The sequence below is a fragment of the Schistocerca americana genome, chromosome X, assembly GCF_021461395.2.
Source record: "Schistocerca americana isolate TAMUIC-IGC-003095 chromosome X, iqSchAmer2.1, whole genome shotgun sequence".
Taxonomy (NCBI): domain Eukaryota; kingdom Metazoa; phylum Arthropoda; class Insecta; order Orthoptera; family Acrididae; genus Schistocerca; species Schistocerca americana.
The window spans coordinates 990,772,760-990,800,672 of NC_060130.1; the positions used below are offsets into that span (position 1 = coordinate 990,772,760).

At 42.3% G+C, this 27,913-nt stretch overlaps 1 protein-coding gene across 1 annotated transcript in view; it reads right to left on the reverse strand.

Moving 5' to 3' along the window:
* The window catches only part of LOC124555125 (cysteine-rich with EGF-like domain protein 2), an 83,820-nt gene that overhangs the window by 19,151 nt on the left and 36,756 nt on the right, over nt 1–27,913 (reverse strand). Inside the window, exons 3-5 of the mRNA XM_047128929.1 lie at nt 15,213–15,359; nt 13,191–13,382; nt 11,501–11,675 (exon numbers count right to left, since the gene is read on the reverse strand). Coding sequence (XP_046984885.1) covers nt 11,501–11,675; nt 13,191–13,382; nt 15,213–15,359 — 514 coding nt within the window. The remainder of the gene's footprint in view (nt 1–11,500; nt 11,676–13,190; nt 13,383–15,212; nt 15,360–27,913) is intronic.

The window sequence follows — 27,913 nt, forward strand, 5'->3', positions numbered from 1 at the left end:
ATGCCATGACCATCAGATAACCATTCTACTGCCTGGAAATTACACCAAGATAAATGGTGCACAATTTGCTGACCCATGCCAAAAATGCTATTTTTTCTAGAAGCTTTGTTATCTGGAGCTGCCACTTCCACCACCTTCGTTTCTGGTCACGCCCTGCATATATCATAAATCTGGATGAAATCAGAGAAGACCAGTAGACATGGGCCTTTGTGAATAGTAATTTACAATGGATTCAGTATATAAAATCTAACAACTGTTGCAAAATTATCTATGCTGTTGCTGACGATAGCAACAGTTGTAAGTAACGCATCAAAAGAGACTAAAATCATGACAGATTTGTGACTTTATCAATTTGTCACTTTCCAACACAGAACTGTATGATTGATTGGCTGGTTGGTTGGTTGATTTGGGGCAGGGGACTAAAGTCATCGGCCCCATCTGATTAGTGAAGGATGGAGAACGAAGTCAGTCATGCTCTTTCAAAGGAACCATCCCAGTGTTTGCCCGAAGCGATTTTTGAGAAATCATGGAAAACCTAAATCAGAAAGGTAGGACATGGGTTTAAACCATTGCAATGAAATGTAGCATGCAAACAAAAACGCTCTAATAGCTATAAAAGTGTTCCTTCAAGAACCCTTTGTTTTTGCTCCAACCTTTGTAAAGAGCATGTGAGAGAAGTTCATTTGGAATTCGAAGCAAGATTCCAGCACATTTAACTTAAAAGCAGGAATGTATGGCAAATGTACAAACCAGTATGCACTTTTCATCCATATAACCAGGACACTGAGTTGTATAATCTAATCTGATACAAAGGTCATCGGTCTCCTCAAGTGGGTCCAATCAGCCCTCATTTCGCAAACTTATAAGTAGCATTTGTGGAAATGAGAATTGTTCTGCACTATACACAAAATAAGGAACAACACTACCTATTATAGCAGTTAATGAAGGTAGCATAATTTATTCAAAAATTGTTTTATGAACTTCCAGCACGCTGGAACAGCTGTGGATCAGTAACTTCTGTTAATCAGTACAACAAACCACTCCAGAGTTACAAATTTCACTTTTTTTTATTCATTTTATGACTATTTTCAGGTCGAGACCCACTTTCAAATCATTGTAACATAGTCAAAAGTGGTATTTCCAAGAAATGAATGTTTGGAAATACCATTTTTGACTATGTTACAATGATTTGAAAATGGATACACCCCGAAACTAGTCACTGAGTGAATAAAAAAGTGAAATTTGCAAATTTTTACTGGTTTTTCATTGTACTAAAAATTGTTTTGACTGATTATATATGTACACACTTTGGAAGCAGTTACAAGAATTTTACCTGTACATGAGAATATAAACTCCTGTCATACCGGTACCTATATTTTAAAATTTGTACAAGCATTTATTGTAACCACTAAGATTAAAGTTTTTCTATTCCCATTACATTAAACAAAAATAATGGGGTACTTTACAGTAGCGATGTCAATGTTAAGATCATTAATTCTGGAGATATTTCATTAATGACAAAATCAAAGGAAGAAAACACAGGGAGGTAAGAAATGGAAAATTCAACAACAAAAGGTCAACAAAACCAAAACAGTGACAGAAGAAAAAAGGCCACTATTAAAAAATAGAAATGTCGAGTACACAACATACTCTTAAAGAGGGTTGGGAAGAAACTCCAACTTTCCTTATGTAACAGACTTAATCCACCAGGACTGCATTTGAATCTTTGCATCAGTATTAGGAATGCCGAGGTCATTGCACACTTGGCAGAGTGAGACATTCTTTCTTCAAGTAATCTTTACTATATACAGGAAGCTTCAATTTAAGGCACAAGATGACGTGGAATAAATATTTCACATTCAAAGCAGTGTTCAAATGTTTTTGGAAAAAGCAATACCAATGGGAACAGAAAAGCTTAATTCTCTCCCAGAATCCACAATGGTTTTAGATTTAACAGATGACAGTGTAGTTGCAATGGCGAAATGGATGGAGAATGTTTTAATACTTTCCACACACAAAGAACACAGACTGTACATATCTATATCTACATTGCTACTATGCAAATCGTACTTAAATGCCTGGGAAAGGGCTCATAGAACCACCTTCAAAATAATTCTTTGTTATTCCACACTCTAAAAGTGCACGGAAAAATTAACACTTAAATCTTTCCATGTGAGCTCTGATTTCCTTTATTTTTTTTTTTTTATGATGATCCTTTCTTGCTATGTAGGTGGGCATCAATAAAACATTTTCACATTCAGAGGTGAAAGCTGGTGATTGAAATTTAGTGAGAGGATCCTGCTGCAATGAAAAATGCCTTTATTTTGATGATGTCCATCCCAAAATCTGTGTCATGTCTGTGATACTCTCCCCTACTTCTCGATAATACAAAATGTGCTGCCCTTCCTTTGAACTTTCTCGGTGCATTCCATTAATCCTATTTGGTAAGGATCCCACACTGCACGGCAGTACTCCAAAAGAGGATGGACAAGTGTAGTGTAGGCAGTGTCTTTAGCAGATCTGTTGGATCTTCTAAGTGTTCAGCCAATAAAATCCAGTCTTTGGTTCGCGTTCCCCACAACATTTTCAGCATGTTCTTTCCAATTCAAGTTGTTCAGAATTGTAATTCCTAGGTATTTAGTTGAATTTATGACTTTTAGATTTGACTGATTTTTTGTGTAACTATAGTTTAACATATCCCTTTTAGCACTCATGTGGATGACCACACACTTTTCATTATTTAGGGTCAATTGCCAATTTCACACTATACAGATATCTTATCTAAATCTTTTTCCCATTGGTTTTCATTTTCTGATGACTTTACTAGAGGATAAATGACGGCATCATCTGCAAACAACCTAAGTTGGCTCCTCAGATTGTCACCTAAATCGTTTGTATAGATAAGGAACAACAGGGGGCCTACAACACTACCTTGAAGAATGCCAGAAATCACTTATGTTTTATTCAATGACTTTCGACCTGTTACTACAAACTGTGACCTCTGACAGGAAATCACTAATCCAGTCGCATATATCATAAGCATGCAATTTGATTAAAACCATTTTTGAGGTACAGTGTCAAATGCCTTCTGGAAATCTAAAAATATGAAATCAATGTGAAATACTTCGTCAATAACACTGAACACTTCATGTGAGTAAAGAGTTAATTGTGTTTCACAAGAATGATGTTTTCTGAATCCATGTTGACTGTGTCAATAGCCTGTTCTCTTTGAGGTAATTCATAACATTTGAACAGAATACATGTTATTTACTCCTGCTGCATATTGACATTAATGATATGAGCCTGTAATTTAGTGGATTACTTTGGTGTGAACTGCGCGAGTGAGCTGTCGTATATGATTGTTAAGTATGGAGCTATTAGATCAGCATACTCTGAAAGGAGCCCAACTGGTATACAATACGAACTGGAAGACTTGCTTTTATTAAGTGTTTTAAGTTGCTTCACTACTCCGACGATATCTGCTTGTAAGTTACTCATGTTGACAGCTGTCCTTGATTGACATACGAACACCATGCAAGAATTTTTGAGGAAATAACCCAAATTTCAGTTTTTTTTTTTTCCTCTAAGTATTTTCCTTCAAGTAGTATACACTGGGTGCCCTGCAACTTCTTTCTAGTCCCGAGGCTGAAGAGAACCATAGGAGGATGTCATTTTGTCACCAGAATTGCTGAAGAAGCTGAACACTAAGTAAAAGTGAGTTGCACAAGCGCGTCCAAGATTGGAGAAAGCACAGACAAAGTGTATTATATTTGAGAGGGACTACTTCAAAGGGTACAAAGTAGTAGCAGTTGGTGATGATGAATAAAGATTATCTAAGAAAAAGAAAAATTGCCAATACTTTTTCATCTCACCTCGTACTTTGTGCATTAGGTTCCTGTATGTGCTTATTTGGTGTTATTTCCCTCCCCTAACTACACATATATGAGCATTCAAGAGTTTAGTTCATTTTAGATAAGAATGTGCTAAGCAGTGCCAAGAGGGATGGGAACACTCTACATTTGTTACAAGTCTTAGAAAGTTGCTATGAAAGCAACATGAGCTTAACCACAGACTTAAATGAAGCCCAAGTCTTGTTGACAAACAAAAGCTGGATTAAGCCAATTGCACGTAAGGAGGGCAACGCAACAATCATTCAATAAATTTAAAAGTAAAATTCTGTCTAATGATGTGACCAAAAAGTCTTAACTGGTTTTGGTCTTTCAAAAAATTAGTACATGGAACAAAATAATTTATTAATCAATAGTAACACTGGTACTGCACTGGAGAATGACAGAAAAGTGTGTGATACAGAAGAAAAGGGTGTAATACTGAATTGCCTCTTTCCAAATTATTTCACTAATATTAATTTAGCCAAGATAATGGTGGTTGAACTCTATGTAGATTAAATTACTTTAAGAGATGCAAGCAGCCATAATGTTTCACAGATGACTGCACTAGGGTGCCCCCTTTCAAAAGCTGCACAAATATTAAAATGAAATATAATGGCACAAATGATCACAAAATACATCAACTAAAATCACTCAATAAAATGGTAGGTGACTTGACCTGATGAGCTATGGGTATGATTCTATGTAGACTATGAAGGATCTTACACTCCTTTTAGCAGCTGTTTATTGCAACTTGAATCTTGAGTTAATTATGACTGCTTCCTTAAACGTGCATACTTTTCGCAAACAAACAAAATTAAATATAAAAAAAATTTACAGAGCAAGCAGCCTCGGACACTGTGTGTGTGTGTGTGTGTGTGTGTGTGTGTGTGTGTGTTTATTTATCACATTTTGTGATACCATACAATTTATTTTATCATGTGATGCTAGCACCCGTGCAATGGGTTGTGTTCTACATCAGGAAGTGCAAGGTTAGGAGCAGCCACCAGCTTATGCTTCACAATTTAATATGGCTGAAAAAAATTACTCCACCACTTAGAAGGTGATGTTACATGTATTGGAATAAATTTATACAGCACTGAAGTGGTTGTTTGGTTGCAAGGATCCTTCAAGTAGACTCTCCTGGTGGTCATTAAAATTGAGCGAGTTTGACTTTGAAGTGATTCACAAACTGGCCAAGACACATGGTAACACAGGTGGGCTTAGCAGAAAGACTGACGTAATACAAGCAATGGGTTGTAGCCTAGCGGAATTACAAAGAGAACAAGCTGCTACTGCTGCTGCTGATTACGTTATTTGCATTGCAGCCACAGTTTGCTGTTGACAATGGTATGTTATGTAGGAAATGAAACTTTGGCCACATGAGTTTATGCCTGCTGCACTACAGGAAGTACTAATGGAGGCACATGATCACATTATCTATGCACAGCGGTCATAGAACTACAGACCAGAGAGTAGATGAGCATTATTGGCGGAGAACTAAGAAAGAAGATGTAGATAAGTACCGTATTTACTCAAATCTAAGCCGCACTCGAATCTAAGCCGCACTTGAAAAATGAGACTCTAAATCAAGGGAAAAAAAATTTTCCCGAATCTAAGCGACACCTGAAATTTGAGACTCAAAATTCAAGGGGAGAGAAAAGTTTAAGACCGCACCGCCAAATCGAAACAAAGTTGGTCCATTGCAACATGAGAGACAATTTAGGTCAAATGGATGAAGATACAGCTACAGTAGTTTGGTTTGAGTCGTAATCTTAACAGTTGAGCTTTACCAAGTAGCCATTGCTATGTGTCAGGCGCTCCGTCCATATTTGTACGGGTACCCTTCCTTTTTCATGGGCTTCATCTGGTCTGAATCGATTGCTTATATTGCTTTGATCTGATAAGTGCCGTTCTCTTTGTTATAAGTGTTTACATCACTCTAAGCTGAAAATGCATTATTGTACTGTGTTGTGCATTGTTTGCCGCTTTCTGATAATGAGTGTTTACGAACTGTCGCCGCTCACGGCATGGCTTGCTTTTGTGCACGCTACTGCGGCATATATATATATATATATATATATATACACACACACACACACACACACACACACACACACACACACACACACACACACACACACACACACACACACACACTCCTGGAAATGGAAAAAAGAACACATTGACACCGGTGTGTCAGACCCACCATACTTGCTCCGGACACTGCAAGAGGGCTGTACAAGCAATGATCACACGCACGGCACAGCGGACACACCAGGAACCGTGGTGTTGGCCGTCAAATGGCGCTAGCTGCGCAGCATTTGTGCACCGCCGCCGTCAGTGTCAGCCAGTTCGCCGTGGCATACGGAGCTCCATCGCAGTCTTTAACACTGGTAGCATGCCACGACAGCGTGGACGTGAACCGTATGTGCAGTTGACGGACTTTGAGCGAGGGCGTATAGTGGGCATGCGGGAGGCCGGGTGGACGTACCGCCGAATTGCTCAACACATGGGGCGTGAGGTCTCCACAGTACATCGATGTTGTCGCCAGTGGTCGGCGGAAGGTGCACGTGCCCATCGACCTGGGACCGGACCGCAGCGACGCACGGATGCACGCCAAGACCGTAGGATCCTACGCAGTGCCGTAGGGGACCGCACCGCCACTTCCAAGCAAATTAGAGACACTGTTGCTCCTGGGGTATCGGCGAGGACCATTCGCAACCGTCTCCATGAAGTTGGGCTACGGTCCCGCACACCGTTAGGCCGTCTTCCGCTCACGCCCCAACATCGTGCAGCCCGCCTCCAGTGGTGTCGCGACAGGCGTGAATGGAGGGACGAATGGAGACGTGCCGTCTTCAGCGATGAGAGTCGCTTCTGCCTTGGTGCCAATGATGGTCGTATGCGTGTTTGGCGCCGTGCAGGTGAGCGCCACAATCAGGACTGCATACGACCGAGGCACACAGGGCCAACACCCGGCATCATGGTGTGGGGAGCGATCTCCTACACTGGCCGTACACCACTGGTGATCGTCGAGGGGACACTGAATAGTGCACGGTACATCCAAACCGTCATCGAACCCATCGTTCTACCATTCCTAGACCGGCAAGGGAACTTGCCGTTCCAACAGGACAATACACGTCCGCATGTATCCCGTGCCACCCAATGTGCTCTAGAAGGTGTAAGTCAACTACCCTGGCCAGCAAGATCTCCGGATCTGTCCCCCATTGAGCATGTTTGGGACTACATGAAGTGTCGTCTCACGCGGTCTGCACGTCCAGCACGAACGCTGGTCCAACTGAGGCGCCAGGTGGAAATGGCATGGCAAGCCGTTCCACAGGACTACATCCAGCATCTCTACGATCGTCTCCATGGGAGAATAGCAGCCTGCATTGCTGCGAAAGGTGGATATACACTGTACTAGTGCCGACATTGTGCATGCTCTGTTGCCTGTGTCTATGTGCCTGTGGTTCTGTCAGTGTGATAATGTGATGTATCTGACCCCAGGAATGTGTCAATAAAGTTTCCCCTTCCTGGGACAATGAATTCACGGTGTTCTTATTTCAATTTCCAGGAGTGTATATATAAACCAAAGGTGATGTGACTCACCAAAAGAAAGCGCTGACAGGTCGATAGACACACAAATAAACACAAACATACACACAAAATTCTAGCTTTCGCAACCAACGGCTGCTTCGTCAGGAAAGAGGGAAGGAGAGGGAAAGACGAAAGGATGTGAGTTTTAAGGGAGAGGGTAAGGAGTCATTCCAATCCCGGGAGCAGAAAGACTTACCTTAGGGGGAAAAAGGATGGGTATATACACACACACACACACACACACACACACACACACACACACACACATCCATCCACACATATGGTCTGTATATGTGTGGATGGATGTGTGTGTGTGTGTGTGTGTGTGTGTGTGTGTGTGTGTGTGTGTGTGTGTGTGTGTCTTAAAACCCACATCCTTTCGTCTTTCCCTCTCCTGCCCTCTTTCCTGACGAAGCAGCCGTTGGTTGCGAAAGCTAGAATTTTGTGTGTATGTTTGTGTTTATTTGTGTGTCTATCGACCTGCCAGCGCTTTCTTTTGGTAAGTCACATCACCTTTGTTTTTAGATATATTTTTCCCACGTGGAATGTTTCCCTCTCTCTCTCTCTCTCTCTCTCTCTCTCTATATATATATATATATATATATATATATATATAGACACACACACACACACACACACACACACACACACACACACACACACACACACACAGAGTCAGTGATACAGTCAGAAATGAAGCACGGCAACTGACTAGATTTTTAAATCTAAGATGATACTAATTCCTGTGCAGAATGTAATGTACTAAAGAGGTGCCTGCAAAGATTTTCAAACGGAGAAAAATTTTCGCTAAACTCTCGCTCGGAACATCTTCTATCATATGCAGTCTATTATTTGGTTCTTGTTGATCATTATCAAAGAAAGCAGCAGTGTAAGTAACAACAAATAGTAGTCTCTTGCCATTGTTTCATTTATGAGACAATTCCCCTCTCTCTCTCTCTCTCTCTCTCTCTCTCTCTCTCTATATGTTATGTGAAAATTTCCATTCACACGGTGAATCAGGATCTGAATGTTATACAGACCCAGCTAGATTTGTTGGACACCAGGACTGCCGCAGCAAGACTCTTGCAAACACTGGCCAACAATATACTGGATGAAAGTTCCTGGCAGATTAAGACTGTGTGCTGGACCAAGATTCAGGCCTGGGACTTTTTCCATTCATGGGCAAGTGCTCTGCCGATTGAGCTACACAAGCATCACTCCTGTCTTCATCCTCATAGCTTTACTTCCACCAGTACCTCAGCTTTTACTTTTCAGACTTTAAACAGTGTGAGAGCCATGCTTGGGTAGGTCAGTAAGTAGAGAACTTGTCTAGTTCCAAGTTTGAGTCTCAGTCTAGCACACATTTTTAATATGCCAGGAAGTTTCATATCAGTAGTGCACAATCCATTGCAGGGTGAAATTTTCATTCTGGAAATACACTGGGTGCCCAAGTAGAGGTAACAGAGTTGCAGGAGGCCATACACCATGTGGTGCATGAGCAGTTGACACCTACACTGTTCCCTTCTGAATAATTCCTGGCTGGCCTAAAGAAAGCCCAGAAGTAACCAACAACTGCATTAGAGCTAATCACCACACCACATGAGAAAACATTATCACTGTTTTATCAGGCCACAACAGTAGGAATCAACACCGACTGTGCCCTACTGTGTGCTGGTCTGATTTCCAGTAACAACAACCAATGTCTGGTATGGACATTTTACAGTCTACCTCTACCTGGTACGGTAGAACACACTGGGAAAGCACGTACAAATTAGAATGAAAGACGTAATGCCAATTTTAAAGAATGGAAGAATTATGCATTAATGTTAGCAGATGAACATCGTCAGAGAGAGTGGGTCACAAAACGCCCGACCTAAGTGATCCAGATCAACTCAAGGGGATGCATGGTGCAATTATTCCTAGTGGGAACAGGAGCAGAAGGATGCCTGTGGGACACACTGGTATCACAACCTTATTTTCAGAGGAGGACAGTACACCAGATAAACCTATCAGCAAGGTCAAAATATGCACACAATACACTTAGGGCCGCAAGGCAGTGATTTGCCAATTAGTGGCACAACTTCTGACATCAGTGGACAAACTTTTCATCTCCCAGCTATCCTAATTGGAACTACCATTGAGAATGTGATGCAACCTTTGTTGAATCAGCTAGATAAACCACTGAAGGCACTCCCAGCCCATAATCTAACATCCCTCAATGATACCATGGAATTCATCCATCTTCATACACTGAATGTGTTAGTAACAACTCTAAAAGCACACACACTTGCAAAGCAGCTCCAGCATATTTAGCAGTATCACGGTTCTCAGTATCACGGAGACGTGATTATTGGTGTTTGAAGTATCATTATAGTCTTCACTTTAAGTTGTGCAGCCTGTGTCTATGGTAATAAACTGCCCACCCATCTGAGCTCCTTTACACCAGTTACCTGCTGAGTGGGTCAACCTTAGAAAGAAGGTATTTTTAAATAGCCAATTAAGGTTGTGGCTCAAGCACTATTAGAATAATGAAAATCTAAATGGGAAACAGTCTGTGATACAGTGGATCAGCTCTGCCAAAGAGGATAGGTGTGCGAACCACAGCTCTGCTGAGTACAGAGGAAAGGACCCACGACAGATTCATCAAACCTTGTTGGTCAGTGGGAGAAGAAACCTTAGTGGTCGGTGTTCTTGTGGAAAAAGCCTTATTCAGACTATGTTGACATTGCTGTAGTTATCAGCCGGAGCTCCTGAAGAGTCGCAATACTGCCACAGCACACCAAGACTGTGCTTACCACGCCCATCCACCAACCTGTGCTGCGGCCATGCCACACCCCTATCCACTGCCCTGTGCTGCAGGCATGAGACACTGTTGTTTGCTGCCCCATGTTGTGCAGCCTATTCTGTGGGTAAATTCATTGGCTGGCAGCACTGACACTGCCATCCAATTATCTGCCCAGATTGTAACTAATTAATAACAAGTGGCTGCTTGTGGTCGGGTTTGACATGGCGACCTGCACCACGCCAGCCTGCGATGCTAACCATTACATCAGCTGCGAGCACCACATCTTGCAACAATCACATTCTTTTTCTATCAATTTTGTCTTCTGGCTCATAGTGTGGCAAATTCAAATTAATTTGTCTAATCATTCACAAAACGGTGCTAATTTCGTAAAACATAGACATTACATTATCAGATTACTATTTATTACTGAGCTCACAGCTGTACAACAGAACACAAGAATGTGATAATATCATACTGACATCCTATAATTCCTTTTCTGAAACAATGTTGTCAGGTTGTCTACGATGTGAATTGTCACTATTTCATGTCACACATACATGACTTGAAAAAAAATGTACCCAGATATGTAGTACTGGAAACATTCCAGACTAAGAGAAGCCAGCCCATTACTTCCAGCCTGGAGGATAGCCGCAGTCCCACAGACACTAGCAAATTGGCACTGTCGCTCTCACACACACACACACACACACACACACACACACACACACACAGTGATAACCAATAAGACAATACTTGGATAATGGAGACACAAGCTCTAACAATCCTTTTGTACCGTCTAGTGTCCAAGCAGTAAGAGTATTCAGACATATAACAAGTTTTCACAAAACTAACCGCGAATGGAATTTCAACACAATATACATACAGTTATGGGAAGAAATGCCCATATTTAAGACCAAAGACAAGAGAAAATTTATTAATAATAATTGACTTACCAAAGTAAAGTACAGACTACAGGTCTCAACTGCAAAAACACACTACCATACACAGGTTGGTGGGAAGAACAAGATACATTACCATTAAATAAGCAGGAGATGGTTTCACATGTAATGGTAAGATCATATTCAAATTATACTAATTTCTCTATCTCTCTGTATTAATACTTTTCCTTGTCTTACTAGTTTTAAAAGTTCTTTCTGAAACCACCACACAATCATTCCACACTCCAAAATAAAATAAAATAAAAATATAAAAAACAAAAATTTTTTTTTACCTTTAGGACCTGCTCCGGAACAGCCATTAACACATGACATATGGCAAGGAGAGCAAAGTAGTTTGGTGTCATCACGGTATGCTTCATAGCTAGTTTCATTACATCGATCACAGTTATCACCAGCATAACCAGAATCACACAAACATTTACCATTACCTTTACGTGTGCCTGCACCCTGGAATAAGGAACATTTCTGTAAGCACCATTACACATTACAATGATATAGGCAACAGGTACAGAGGAATGGGGAAGAGGGGTCGGGTAATGGAGGGGGGGGAGGAGGGGGGGGGAGAGAGAGAGAGAGAGAGAGAGAGAGAGAGAGAGAGAGAGAGAGAGAGAGAGATCGACATAATTTTAGCATGGCATTCCTTTTTAAACACAGATAAAACAACAATAACGGTGAAATAGGAAAGCAAAGGTACACAATTCTAAACATTACTCTTTAGTGCAAATTAATCATGACGAAAAATAATTTTAAATAACAGGCAGAGAACAGAATGGACGAGGACTTAGTGTAAAGCCTAAACCATACACTTTTGTTATTGTGATTACTGAATTGCATGAAGGCGGTTAAAGAAAATATTTTTGGATGTCAATCTTGTTTGCTTTTCACTAAACTTACATTTCATATAAAACAACAATGAAGCATAATAGGGCACATTATATTCTGCCTTTTTTTACAGCGATCTATATGAATTATATTCTGGAAATACCTAAACATACTACCCATTACCTAAACAACTGATAAAAATTGTCTTTTCTCTCTCTAGCATATCTTTAACAAGGCTTACCCATTTTTTAACTGCTACTTAAGTTCTGGTGGTTATGACAGATCAGGACATCATCCTCAATCACAAACTGGGGAAAATCCAACAGATTACACTTTAAACATAGCCAAAAACTGCACTGAAACCTTATCCCAGACAAATTATTTTCAAAATTAGCTAAACTGGCACCAGCCACGCACAATAATTTTTTTTTTCCCCGTTCACAGCTTTTTGTACAAGGTACTGTGTACTTATTCAGTGGGTATTTCAACGGCCTCTGCTATGCCACACACTTTTACTCTCTTGATTACCATTTTGAGGTCCAGATGGACCCAAAACAGAAAATTGTAGAATCATTTATAGAAAAATATACCAATGAATTCTTGTAAGGGCAATAACATTATAATAATGAACGAAGATCCCAAACAGATGATAGTGCTATTGTCAGCTTTTAACTGTGAGGCCAAGTAGTTGCACACAAAAACAATGGTTATCTATACAGCTGTGACAACAATGAGGCATTGTTATAGACACACACAAAAAATTGCGGTAAGTGACTGGTTGAGGCAGATGCGTGAAGTAGCTTCAGCAAGCCTGCTGCAACTCTCAGGGATCTTCTTTCACCAACTCTACTATAGTCTGGTTGTCGGACATGTGTGTACATATTTATTAATAACAATACTACAAGAATTACATATACATTTTATTTTAACTAACCTTCACTGAATGCATTTCTCCCAAGACAATATGAACATGAAAACAAACAAACAAACACACACACACACACACACACACACACACACACACACACACACACACACACTTTTCAATCAAAGGTAAACATTTATTTTCATAATTCAGAGAGCAAGAGTCAATTTCCAGATGGAAATCTTTTATGAGAAAAGCAGAGAACACTGTTTTACCTTACACTTTCCATTTTTACCACAAATATTATCTGGATAGCCAGGACATGGTGTACAGTCACTTCCAAAATGATTTTCTGGACAGCAGAACTCCATTTTCTCAATACACAGCCAGCTGTATAAATCCTGTTTTTGTCCGCTAGACCACCATTCTTCAATTAACTGCTCTGCATCTTCAGCAAGCAGATGACACTAGAATTAAAAATTTCTCTCTGAATAGAAGAAAAACTGCTCAAAAATGTGAACATTGACAAAAGAAACTTTACAAGAGGCAGAAAAATCATAATCCTCTCACTTCTTACTAATGCTTGCTGTTTTCTTAAGGGAAACAACTATTTTCTTACAAAAAACATTTATATCAGTATACAACAAAATTCGGTTTTTCAGTGTGCTGCTCTTATTTCTTATTATACAGGGTGTTACAAAAAGGTACGGCCAAACTTTCAGGAAACATTCCTCACACACAAATAAAGAAAAGATGTTATGTCGACGTGTGTCCGGAAACACTTAATTTCCATGTTAGAGCTCATTTTAGTTTCATCGGTATGTACTGTACTTCCTCGATTCACCGCCAGTTAGCCCAACTGAAGGAAGATAATGTTGACTTTGGTGCTTGTGTTGACATGCGACTCATTGCTCTACAGTACTAGCATCAAGCACGTCAGTACGTAGCATCAACAGGTTAGCGTTCATCACGAACGTGGTTTTGCAGTCAGTGCAATGTTTACAAATGCGGAGTTGGCAGATGCCCATTTGATGTATGGATTAGCACGGGGCAATAGCCGTGGCGCGGTACGTTTGTATCGAGACAGATTTCCAGAGCGAAGGTGTCCCGACAGGAAGACGTTCGAAGCAATTGATTGGCGTCTTAGGGAGCACGGAACATTCCAGCCTATGACTCGCGACTGGGGAAGACCTAGAACGACGAGGACACCTGCAACGGACGAGGCAATGTCAGCGTCAGAGAAGTTGCTGCTGTACAAGGTAACATTAACCACGTCACTGTGTGGAGAGTGCTACGGGAGAACCAGTTGTTTCCGTACCATGTACAGCGTGTGCAGGCACTATCAGCAGCTGATTGGCATCCACGGGTACACTTCTGCGAATTGTTCATCCATCAATGTGTCAATCCTCATTTCAGTGCAAATGTTCTCTTTACGGATGAGGCTTCATTTCAACGCGATCAAATTGTAAATTTTCACAATCAACATATGTGGGCTGACGATAATCTGCACGCAATTGTGCAATCACGTCATCAACACAGATTTTCTGTGAATGTTTCAGCAGGCATTGTTGGTGATGTCTTGATTGAGCCCCATGTTCTTCCACCTACGCTCAATGGAGCACGTTATCATGACTTCGTACGGGATACTCTACCTGTGCTGCTAGAACATGTGCCTTTACAAGTACGACACAACATGTGGTTCATGCACGATGGAACTCCTGCACATTTCAGTCGAAATGTTCGTACGCTTCTCAACAACAGATTCGGTGACCGATGGATTGGTGGAGGCGGACCAATTCCATGGCCTCCATGCTCTCCTGACCTCAACCCTCTTGACTTTCATTTATGGGGGCATTTGAAAGCTCTTGTCCACGCAACCCCGGTACCAAATGTAGAGACTCTTCGTGCTCGTATTGTGGGCGGCTGTGATACAATACGCCATTCTCCAGGGCTGCATCAGCGCATCAGGGATTCCATGCGACGGAAGGTGGATGCGTGTATCCTCGCTAACGGAGGACATTTTGAACATTTCCTGTAACAAAGTGTTTGAAGTCATCCTGGTACGTTCTGTTGCTGTGTGTTTCCATTCCATGATTAATGTGATTTGAAGAGAAGTGATAAAATGAGCTCTAACATGGAAAGTAAGCGTTTCCGGACACATGTCCACATAACATATTTTCTTTCTTTGTGTGTGAGGAATGTTTCCTGAAAGTTTGGCTGTACCTTTTTGTAACACCCTGTAATGCAAGAAAACACAAAGAAATAAACTTAGTTTGCAAATAATAATGTTGACTTGCCTGGTTCTTGCCACGTTCAACATCAGAGCAAAGCTCCTCCTGTATCTCCACAAGACGCAGTTCACTGCTGGCATAACTGCCCAATTTCTCCTCTTCCCATGCTGCATCACCACCTTCAAATTTACCCCGAGCGGTGCGCTCCAGTCCCTGTAATAATTTTCTAAATTGAAGAGTTTCTCACTTTCATAGTTTAAGAGGCAATAAGCCATCATAGCACAGTTCATCCACCTGAGCATTTAACTCACATCTTTCTTATCAGATTGTGTTCTAATCACTTACCACTAGTGTTTTCTATTCATTCATTCATTCATTCACTCATTTATTCAAGAAACTGCTTGTAAATCAGTGTGTATTAAGTATTTCGCAAAAATACTGATAAAATAGAAAACAGCCTCAGTGAACACAAGTGAGCAACAGGGCTCGTACTAACTTCTAGTAATAGTATGAGATTCAAAGTGAGAAAAGGAATCGGTAGAAAACTCATTTTCCAACAACTGTGCAGGTATTTTAAAGTATGATGGGAGAAGATTAACGTGTAATGATAAGAAGCAAGTCATTAATTTGTGAAATATCATAACCAATTACACCACTACAGGAAAACATGAAGGTTAGTTCTAGGCTATTGACTTTAAAGCACAGCAAATGTGTGACTAGGATGGAAAGGATGTCACTAGAACTGTGATGATCCGATCAGCACACAATTTCGGCTCAAAATTAAAATCTTATCAGCATCCCCCTTATGCCCAAACCACACTTGCACAAAAGTAGTGATTTCTGACTTATACGCATCAGCCAGTTTCATTCTTTATATTCTTTTATCATAGCAAAACCTCCAATGAGTCAGTTTGGTAGTGTACGAAAAAATGAGAGGTTCATCACCACAAAAGACTAAAATGGACATACTCTGTAATGCCAAAACAATGAGTGTGCCAGCCACATTCATGATTTGGCACTCTGTTAAGAGCTCTCGTCATGTTGTGCAAACACAAATGTACATCGATTGGATATCCTTACAAATTTTCTTACGCACAATTACAATCACATATTTTTGTCATTATTCACATTACTTTGCACTTAACATTGACTGGTAACACTTGAGCTGATCATTTACTACAGCTCTGTTCATTAAGAAGTATTGTTGGGCAAAACTTTATTTCAACAATGTAAACAGGAATAAAACTGGAATTATTTGCTGGTTCTAATATTCTGTGATGAAGGTTCATCAAAGAACAAAAAGAAGAACATTATCACTGAGGACACTATTGTATACTGTAAACAGAAGTCTTCAAAACAATACACTGAATATCACTTCCGCCATGTGGGGCCATCACTGCGGCCTAATGCTTTCACTGTGTCCTCCAATGCGGGTTATAGCTGTGGTCATCTGCCAAATGCTGGGCTGAAGAGGCAAGTTACATTCTGTCTGCTCAGACGTTTAGCTTAGAGTGTGAGCTACCACTTTACATGATATGGTATAGTTACCTATTGATATCAAAACCAATAAACACTCAATCCATGTACATTTCACACGCACCACTGGGCTTATTAATAGATAACAGAAAATATCAGAAAGGCAGACTGAACAACAAACAACTGGAATGTAAAAATTTAAGAAATTATCATAAAATCAATAACAAAAACTTTTGTACTACTCTCCATGCAACAACAGAACGCACATGAAGCAAAACTGCTATAATCAACACTTGAATACCCACACAACTACAATATGTAGATAAGTCAGTTAGAAAATAGCTTATGGACACAATCTTAACATGATAGTTTTGTTGCTCCCAAAGAGCAGGCCTCCACCATACTATGTAAGCATAAGAATGGTTGGAAAACTAACTAAAAGGTTTCTTCTGAGGTAATGCGAGCCACACAATCTCCAAACCAAATTGAAACCCTACACCCACATGCAACGAAAATATTCTTACATACTGTTAATTCTAATGCTTGAGTTACCTACTCACAAACCTCTAGAACCAATCTCGAATATAGACTCCAAGCCCTACACAAAGCAGAACGAATTAGTAAACTGTCTGACCTAGCAACATTAGACAAATGGTTTGTTGGTTGGTTAAGGGACTGAACACCAAGGTTATCAGTCCCCCAATCCAGGGGCAGTTTGCTCGGAATTAGTGATGACTGCGAAGTATGTGTTCTGATCACAAAAGTACATAGGAGTAGTAATACCAAGGCACTGAAGGCAATACTGATGCCAGAGCTCAGAAAGAGTTTAGGAAGAAGTGTATGGATCAGGCCAGTATATAGGTCAGAGCAGATGATGGTCTCCCAGGGCTCATCCAATGGCGAGGAAATTCCCACCCTGCATCCGACCCCTACCAGCAGAGAAAGGGCAAAGACAGTTACACACCTAAGAATGGCTTCAAGTCAGCACATTCGGAACAGTAAAAAAAGGCTGCACCATCAATAAAGAAAACATGAATGAAGAAATAGGTAAGGTAGCAGGAGGGGATCCCCGGGGCTCTGCAAGCAACAGGAGTCACCCTACCCACAGCTGCCCATCCCTTCTCCAGTGCAATCGAGGCTTTAAGAGCACCCACTATTTAACAGAGTGCTACCTCTGAAACAGAAAGTACGGTGTGGTAGAAAAGAAGACAAACCGCAGCTAAATGCAATTAAAACAGATTAAGAGAGGGAAGAAAAAGTGAGCCATTGGAGGAGGTAGTGTCCGCGGTCCCCCAGACCCAACCTGTAGCGGGAGCCATCCTGACCTCTACTACCTAACCTCTGCCCTGAAGGTAGATTAAAACCTTACATCTGAAAATAGAAACCACTTTCATGGACAAAAAGGAGAACCACTTCAACCATCCATGAATCATATGCCAATACTGAGGCAAAGCATTCACAAGGACAGGCTTAGCATGGAGAGTCAGAAGAACAGGGCATTCCACCAGGCTAAAAGCTATTGTCTGTAATGCTTGACAACTACAATGTAGGTTGGCTCATTAGGTAAAATAAAAAGGCGACAGAATGGTGGATCCTTTCTGGGAGTAATGGAAGGAAGAGCACCATGCAGTAGTAGTCTCCTTGATAGTGTGGTATTTATTAGAGGAGGCAGTAGTCAACCAGATGTAATTCCATCTAAACTGAGCAGAGGTCTTATATGCACCTGCAAATCTGCACTTCGGATCAGCAAAAGTGAATGGGGGAGAGTAATCACTCCTCTAGCATAGTGGTTCTTAAACTTTTTTGGTGATGGAAGCCTTCTAAAGTACTAAATATTATTTCAAACAATGGAAAATCCATTGTTAAACAGAGAACCGACTCATGGCGATAACATATTAGACCTTCTGGTGACAAACAGACCCGAACTATTTGAAACAGTTAACGCAGAACAGGGACTCGGCGATCATAAAGCAGTTACAGCATCGATGATTTCAGCCATAAATAGAAATATTAAAAAAGGTAGGAAGATTTTTATGTTTAGCAAAAGTGACAAAAAGTAGATTTCAGAGTACTTGACAGCTCAACAGTAAAGTTTTATCTCAAGTACAGAGGGTGCTAAGGATCAGTGAACAAAGTTCAAAACTGTCGTACAATATGCATTAGATGAGTATGTGCCAAGCAAGATCATAAGAGATGGAAAAGAGCCACCATGGTACAACAACTGAGTTAGAAAACTGCTACAGAAGCAAAGGAAACTTCACAGCAAACACAAACCTAGCCAAAGCCTTGCAGACAAACAAAAATTACATCAAGCGAAATGTAGTGTGAGGAGGGCTATGCGAGAGGCATTCAATGAATTCGAAAGTAAAGTTCTATGTACTGATTTGGCAGAAAACCCTAAGAAATTTTGTTCTTATGTCAAAGCTGTAGGTGGATCAAAACAAAATGTCCAGACACTCTGTGACCAAAATGGTACTAAAACAGAGGATGACAGACTAAAGGCTGAAATACTAAATGTCTTTTTCCAAAGCTGTTTCACAGAGGAAGACTGCACTGTAGTTCCTTCTCTAGATTGTCGCACAGATGACAAAATGGTAGATATCGAAATAGACGACAGAGGGATAGAGAAACAATTAAAATCGCTCAAAAGAGGAAAGGCCACTGGACCTGATGGGATACCAGTTCGATTTTACACAGAGTACGCGAAGGAACTTGCCCCCCTTCTTGCAGCGGTGTACCGTAGGTATCTAGAAGAGCGTAGTGTTCCAAAGGATTGGAAAAGGGCACAGGTCATCCCCGTTTTCAAGAAGGGACGTCGAACAGATGTGCAGAACTATAGACCTATATCTCTAACGTCGGTCAGTTGTAGAATTTTGGAACATGTATTATGTTAGAGTATAATGACTTTTCTGGAGACTAGAAATCTACTCTGTAGGAATCAGCATGGGTTTCAAAAAAGATGATCGTGTGAAACCCAGCTCACGCAATTCGTCCATGAGACTCAGAGTGCCATAGACACGGGTTCCCAGGTAGATGCCGTGTTTCTCAACTTCCGCAAGGCATTTGATACAGTTCCCCACAGTCATTTAATGAACAAAGTAAGAGCATATGGACTATCAGACCAATTGTGTAATTGGATTGGAGAGTTCCTAGCATGTCATTCTCAATGGAGGAAAGTCTTTCGAAGTAAGAGTGATTTCAGGTGTGCCGCAGGGGGTGTCGTAGGACCGTTGCTATTCACTATATAGATAAATGACCTTGTGGATAAAATTGGAAGTTCACTGAGGCTTTTTGTGGATGATGCTGTAGTATATTGAGAGGTTGTAACAATGGAAAATTGTGCTGAAATGCAGGAGGATCTGCAATGAATTGATGCATGGTGCAGGGAATGGCAATTGAATCTCAATGTAGACAAGTGTAATGTGCTGCGAATACATAGAAAGAAAGATCCTTTATCATTTAGCTACAATACAGCAGGTCAACAACTGGAAGCAGTTAATTCCATAAATTATCTGGGGGTAGGTATTAGGAGTGATTTAAAATGGAATGACCATACCAAATTAATCGTCGGTAAAGCAGATGCCAGACAGACTCATTGAAAGAATCCTAAGGAAATGCAGTCTGAAACCAAATTAATCGTCGGTAAAGCAGATGCCAGACAGACTCATTGGAAGAATCCTAAGGAAATGCAGTCTGAAAACAAAGGAAGTAGGTTACAGTACACTTGGTTGCCCACTGCTGTTTTTCTTTGTGGGGTTTTAGGGTGCTCAATTACTATGGTCATTAGCGCCCAGTCGCAAATGTAAGTGCACATATCATCTGGTAAAACTCAAGGGGGGGGGGGGGGGAGGGAGGGGACACCAGAAAGTTCTTACAAAGACGCAGATAAAATAATTAAAAGAGTTAGATGTCTTTGGACAAGTCCATCAAAGTAATAAAACGAAGAACACGAGCAACTGCTCGAGCGTCATCAGCTAAAATTTCCTGTAGGGTAGATGGCAGAGACAGGACAACACGAGATTGATTAAAACGGGGACACAACAATAAAACATGGCGCACTGTCAATGCGTGACCACAAGGGCACCGCGGGGCGGGGTCACCGGATGGCAGGTAGCAGTGGCTAAACCGGCAATGCCCAATCCGCAACCTGGCCAAACTGACCTCATCTCGCCGAGAGGGTTGGGAGGAGGTTGTCCAAGCTGTTGGGAACGGTTTTATGGCCCGGAGCTTATTGTCTTGAAGTGATGACCAAGTGTCCCACCATAATGACACAAACCTCTTACAAACAACCCCACTAATGTCAGACGATGGGACACAAAGGGAGGCTGGCCGAGGCAGGAGGACTGCAGCCTTGGCCGCAGCATCAACAGCCTCATTCCCAGGCACTCCTACATGGCCTAGAACCCACATAAAGCTAACAGGAGAGCCATCACAGCAAAAGAATGGAGGGATTGCTGGATCCGTTGCACCAAGGGCTGGATCAGATATGGAGCTTCAAGGCTCTGAAGAGCACCGAGTGAATCAGAGCAGAGTACATACGGAGAATTGCGGTGGCGGCGGACATACTGAACAGCCTGAGAGAGAGCAAAAAGCTCGGCCGTAAAGCTGGAACACTGGTCGAGGAGCTGGTATTTAAAGGTGATGTACCCGACGACAAAGGCACAGCCGACACCATCGTCAGTTTTGGAGCCATCAGTGTAAATAAAAGTGTTACCGGCGAGTTGTGCACAAAGTTCGACAAACCGTAAGCAATACACTGCATCGCCCACTGCTTGAATACTGTTCACCGGTGTGGGATCCATACCAGATGGGGTTGCGCATTGTTACAGAATCATTTAGTAATCATGAAAGAGTTACGGAGATGATAGATAAACTCCAGTGGAAGACTCTGCAAGAGAGACATTCAGTAGCTCGGTACGGGCTTTTGCTGAAGTTTCGAGAACATACCTTCACCGAGGAGTCAAGCAGTATATTGCTCCCTCCTACGTATATCTCGTGAAGAGATCACGAGGATAAAATCAGAGAGATTAGAGCCCATACAGAGGCATACCGACAATCTTTCTTTCCACGAACCATATGAGACTGGAATAGAAGGGAGAACCGAAATAGGTACTCAAGGTACCCTCCGCCACACACCGTCAGGTGGCTTGCAAAGTATGGGTATGGATATGGATATGGGTGTAGATGTAGATGGAATGTAACAATATAATGAAAAGGATAGTTGCTACTTGCCGTATAGCAGAGATGCCGAATCACAGATAGGTACAACAGTCTTTTTGTTGTGCCTATCTGTGACTCACCATCTCCGCTATATGGTGAGTAGCAACTATTCTTTTCATAATATTGTTAAATAGTAATTTACAGAGCCCTAAAATACGCAAAATCTGGTTTGTGTCCATTGTTGAAATATAATCATTTAGTGAAAAACCACACAAAAATACATACATTGTATACTGCTGACTTCTACGACAATACACTAAATAACACTGTATTGATTTCACTGTAAATTGATAAAATTGTTTCCATTTAATGGGTATGTATGAAGTAGTAGTAATTTTTTTCTTTCCAGCTGTTTAGTTTCAGGCCTGACAGAAGAGATTTGAAGACCCAAGTCAGCTTCAGCATTCTGTCTGTTGCGGTATTTCATCTTTGTAGCTGCATATGCTGATTGTTTGTTTTGTTTTGTGGCACAAGAACAGCTAAGGTCTTGCGCGCCCATTTCAGAACCTTAGAACACCAACACGAAAAAGGAGTTAACAGTGACTAAACGCTAAGCCCAATCGACGGAAGGAAAGAGAGCTAAGAATAAGGACTTCCTCTTTGAGAAAGGTCCACAAAATACACTGTAGAGACAACAGAGGTCCCGAACTAAAGATTAAATATCCTTCACCATATTGCAATAATGGATAAAAACTAAAACGCAGTCAACAGCCCACATGTCGTTCACTAAAATGGCAGATAACCCAGACAGCATACATACATTAGAATGCAAGTGGTTAAAAAAGGGCATTCAGTCAGGAAATTGCAAACCGTTAAAGGTTGATGACAATTAGCTCAAAGTCATGGGGGATCACCGCTTAACAAATGGTGATGGCTAAAACAAAGTGCCCAATATGCAACCTAGCTAAAATGATCTCCTTGCAGCAGAGGGCCGAGAGGTGGTCAGCCAAGCTGCTGGGAGAGGTTTAATTCCCCAGAGCTTGTTCCCATGAAGGGAAGACGAGTGGTGGTGCCAAAGGGACACCACAGCAACATGGAGATCACCGAAAGGAATGGAAGAATTAGCAGGCCGAAGTAGGATGACTGCAGCCTTGGCAGCAGCCTCATTTACCATCAGACCGACGTGACCAGGAACTCAAACATCACAGTGGCTCCCTCAAGAGTTTGGTGGTGATGTTTGGTTTGTGGGGCACTCAACTGCATGGTAATCAGCACCTGCACACATTCCCAATCTGAACACAATCCGATCTTGCCACTTTCAAAGAATGATGATGATGAAATGAGGACAACACCAACACCCAGTCCCCAGGCAGAGAAAATCACCAACCTGGCTGGGAATGGAACCCGGGATCCTGTGATCCGGAGGTAGCAACACTAGCTACTAGACCACGAGCTGCGGACTCCCTCAAGAGTGAACAAGTGGAAGCTTCCTTGGACCCGTTGCACTAAGGGACAGACTGTGTACAGTACACAGAGGCATTGAGAGAATTGGAGCAAATGACACAATTGAAAAGTGTATGTCATTGGATGTACTGAGTGGCCTCATAAAGGAGAAAGAGCTCTCCTGTAAATACTAATCTGGATGCTGACACTGAAAATCATCGGTGCCAATGACGAAGGCACACTCGACATCACGGTCGGTCTGAGAGCCATCAGTCTACACAACAGTATTATCGTGAAGTTCCATCCAAAGGTTAATAAACTAACAGTGATAGTTCAAATGTGGGGTAGTTTCCTTAAGAAGTGAATGAAGTCCAAGGTGAACATGGTCTGCTGCACAAAGCCAAGGTGGTGAAGATCTCACACTCATCGGGAAAATGGCACATAGCGTGAAGTTGAACTGCCGGAGCAATACCCAAAACAAACTCCCGGAGGGAACAGAGAAGAGGGACGCGCACTTCTATTGGCAGTCAAAGGAGTCATCGAGGGAGGAGGCATAGAATAGGCGGCCAGGCACAGCAGATGAACAGCATGTGTATCTGCTGAGGAGAACATCACGCCGTATGACAACGGTAGTTCAGTAGCTTCTACATAGAGACTCAACTGGGCTAGTGTAAAAGGCGTCAGTGGCCAAACAGATTCCAAGACGAATTGTATTGAGACAGCATAATATGGATGGACATGCAGATGCATAAACAAAACAACCATAGTCTAGTAACCATAGTCTACTTTCAAATGGGCAAGGGATCAGTACAAATGGAGGAGGATGGTCCGATCTGCTCCTCAGGAAGTACCGCTTAGGATACGTGGAACGCTGAGGGACCACATGCAGCGGGCGGCCGACACGTGGGAGGACCAAGAAAGTTTTGTATCAAGCTTGAGCCCCAGGAATTTTGTAGTTTCAGCAAACGGAAGAGCAACAAGCCCAAGATGTAAAGACAGTGGAAGAAACCCATTGCAGCACCAGAAATTCATATAAACAGTTTTGTCAGCAGGAAAGCAAAAGCCATTGTCAGTACTCCACGAGTAAAGCCAATCGAAAAATCGCTGAAGACGCTGCTCAAGAAGACAAGTCCATGGAGAACTACAATAGATCACAAAATTATTGGCTAAAAGGGAGCCGGAGATGCCCAGCAGGAGACAGGCCATAATAGGGTTAATAGCTATAGCAAAGACGACGAAGCTCAGGACAGAGCTCTGAGGCATCCCGTCTTCCTGGATAAAGGTGTCCAACAAGGCAGAACCCGCATGTACACTGAAAACTTTGTCTTTAAAAAATCCCTGAAGGTAACAGGGAGGGCAGCCTCAGAAGCCCCACATGTAGAGAGTACAGAGGATACCAGCCCTCCAGCACGTGTCGCAGGCTTTTTCCAAATCAAAAAACACAGCCACAATCCGGTATTTCCACAGGAAACCATTTATGACATGGGTTGACAAAGTGATGAGATGGTCAACTGTGGACTGGCATGGTCAAAATCCACATTGTGCAGTGGTTAGTAAATTGTGAGATACAAGCCACCATACCAGCTGGGCACGAATCATACATTCCATCACCTTGGAAACACAGCTCGTGAGAGAAATGGGGCAGTAGCTGGAAGGAAGGTGTTTGTCCTTGCCCGGCTTACGTGTGGATATGACAGTGGCTTCACGTCATCATCTTGGAAAGGTGCCATCTGTCCAGATGCGATTGTATGTATGAAGGAGAAAGCGCTTGCCCGCAAGAGAAAGGTGCTGCAACATCTGACTGAACATTGTCCGGCCCAGGGGTGGAAGATCAGGATGAAGTGAGAGCATGATCTAACTCCCTCACAGTAAAGGCAGCATTGGGGCCACACCCATCTCTAGAAGGCATTCCTGTGCGTAAATCCCATAGGGCCTGTTGCCAGTTACAGAAAAGCCTTTCCAGTGGTATGGTAGGCAGATGTGAATGGTGTGCACAGTGTTTTATACGCCTGGTGCATCGTAAGTAGCCAACGCCTGACATGAAGTGGCGGTTCACCAGCCTCTGCACCAGGCTTGGCATGGGGCTTGTTTTGAATGCCCCAGTGGCTAACCGAATCCCTTCATGGTGCACCATGTCCAACATCTTTAAATATGAAGGTCTCTCAGACCCATACACTGTTCACCCATAATCGAGACGAGATCACACAAATGCCCTGTAAAACCAGTCCTGTCTGCTCCTTATGTACTGTGGCTAAGACATATTAAAATACTTAAAGCCTTAAGTGACCATTTTTCCAGGTTCTTATGATGTGGTAACCACGTAAGCTTAGAGTCAAATATGAGGCCCAGAAACCTCACTGTGTCTTTAAAAGCCGGCCTGGGTGACCGAGTGGTTCTAGGCGCTACAGTCTGGAACTGCGTGACCACTACGGTCGCAGGTTCAAATCCTGCCTCGGGCATGGATGTGTGTGATGTCCTTAGGTTAGTTAGGTTTAAGTAGTTCTAAGTTCTAGGGGACTGATGACCTCAGAAGTTAAGTCCCATAGTGCTCAGAGCCATTTGAACCATTTCTCTGTAAAAGAAAGGACACTGTCCCTCATCCTCAGTTTAGTTCAGGTAAGTTTAAATAGGAGTGAGAACAGTTAAAAAGAACACTCACAGACTTCTTGGTGGAGAACTTAAAACTACTCTTCTGCACCCATTCATCCAAATGTCGAAAAGTTAATTGCAACTGGTGTGTTGTCTTTGTAAGGCTTGAAGAAGAGCGCAACACAGAGAAGTCATCCACAAACAAAGAACACTGGACAGGACTTTTCACTATGGATGTAATACTATTAATAGCTATGGCAAAGACAGTCACACTTAAAACGCTATCTTGAGGGACACCGTTCTCCTGCTCAAAGCAATCAGACAGGAAGTCACCGACTCAGTATCTAAGATATCGTGGCGAGAGGAAGGACTGAATAAAAATGGGAAGACAATTACAAAAACTCAATTCATGAAGCTGCTCCAGGGTAAGATGCCTCCAAGTAGTATCATAGACTTTCTCAGTGTCAGAAAATACACCTATCAGATGTTGCCAGCGTAGAAAAGCCTGTTGTTTAGCCACCTCAAAGAGGGCAAGGTTATCAAAGGTGGAGCGATACCTCCTGAACCCACACTGAAAGCAACTAAGGAGTTGCCTGGATTCTAAGATCCAGACAAGGTGGCAGTTGACCATCAGCTCAAAGGTCTTCCCCGTACAGCTAGTGAGGGCAACACTACGGTAATTACCTGGACATGTACAGTCTTTCCCAGGTTTTAAAAGAGGAATTAAAACTGCCTCACACCATGAGTTGGGAAGGTGACTTTATGCCCAAATGGCATTAAAAAGTGTGAGGTGGATATCTTTGTTTCGCCTTGTGAGGTGCTGCAGCATATTGTAATGGATCATGTCATGACCAGAGGTTGCGTCACGAGCCGCCGACAATGCAGAATTCAGCTCCCACATGGAAAATGGGCAATTGTAATCTTCTTCAAAGGCTGACCAGAAGTCCACACTATACCTCTCGGCAACTGCTGTACGGTGCTCGAAACCTGGATCCTGACTGGCTGTTGCCGTAACTGTGGCAAAATATGCCACCATAGTCTGGGCAATGTCTCATGGATTGGTTTGGAGTGTGCCATTTCCCATCACAGCAACCATGGGGCATCTGCCTCCTCTCCCAGAAATTCTCCTGATGGTCTCCCACACAACGGAACTTTTGGTGGGACGATTAATGCGGTTCAGGAATTGTTGCCATGACCTCTTCTTGCTCTCTCGAATAATTCAGTGACACTTTGCCCTTGCCACCCAAAAGGCTGCAAGATTCTCTGCAGTTGGCTGACACTTGAACCTACGCAGGGCCACACGCTTGGTCCCGATTGCAGAGCGACATTCGGTATTCCACCAAGGGACAGGTTGCCTCTTCTGGTGTCCTGTGGATTGTGGAATGGATGCTGCAGCAGAGTGGTGGATCATTTTGGTAATATGATCCACCCATGCCTCAACATTTGCACTATGTTTGAACGCACCCAGTCAGCTCTACTGTGCACTCACAGTGGTAGTTTCCTTTTGGGTTCCACTCCATCTCGCAGTTGAATCCAGATTACAAAGTGATCACTTCCGTGCAAGTCACTGACCGCTTCCCACTGAACAAATGAGCAAGATCTGGAGAGCAAAGCAATGGATCAATGGCAGAGAAAGACCCAGTTGCAGTGGATAAGTGTGCTCTTTCCCACATTTAACAAGTATGCGAATGATGACACGAGAAGCCTCTTAATTGCTCTGCTCTACCCCTGAGGCTGGTAGTTGCAGAGCCCCAAAGCACACTGTATGCATTAGAAACACCACAGAGGATGAAGGGGAGGGGGAACTGTGTAATAAGTGCATCATGTGGGGTCAAGTAAAGAGAACATATTGTCAACAGATGATACACTTGCACTGATACAGCAACTGCTTGTAGAGTTGTCATAAGTGAGAGAGAGAAGGAGTGGTTGTCAGTACTGATGAAAATACCTACGCCGCCTCTAGCTCTCTCTCCACTCAAGTTCTCAAGTTGTCCTTTCTGTGAAGTACATAGCCTCGTAGCTCAGGGGTATACACTCGATGAAAATGAGTCTCCTGGAGACAGATGCAGTGGTCTAACCTGAGATAAGAGACAAAGTTC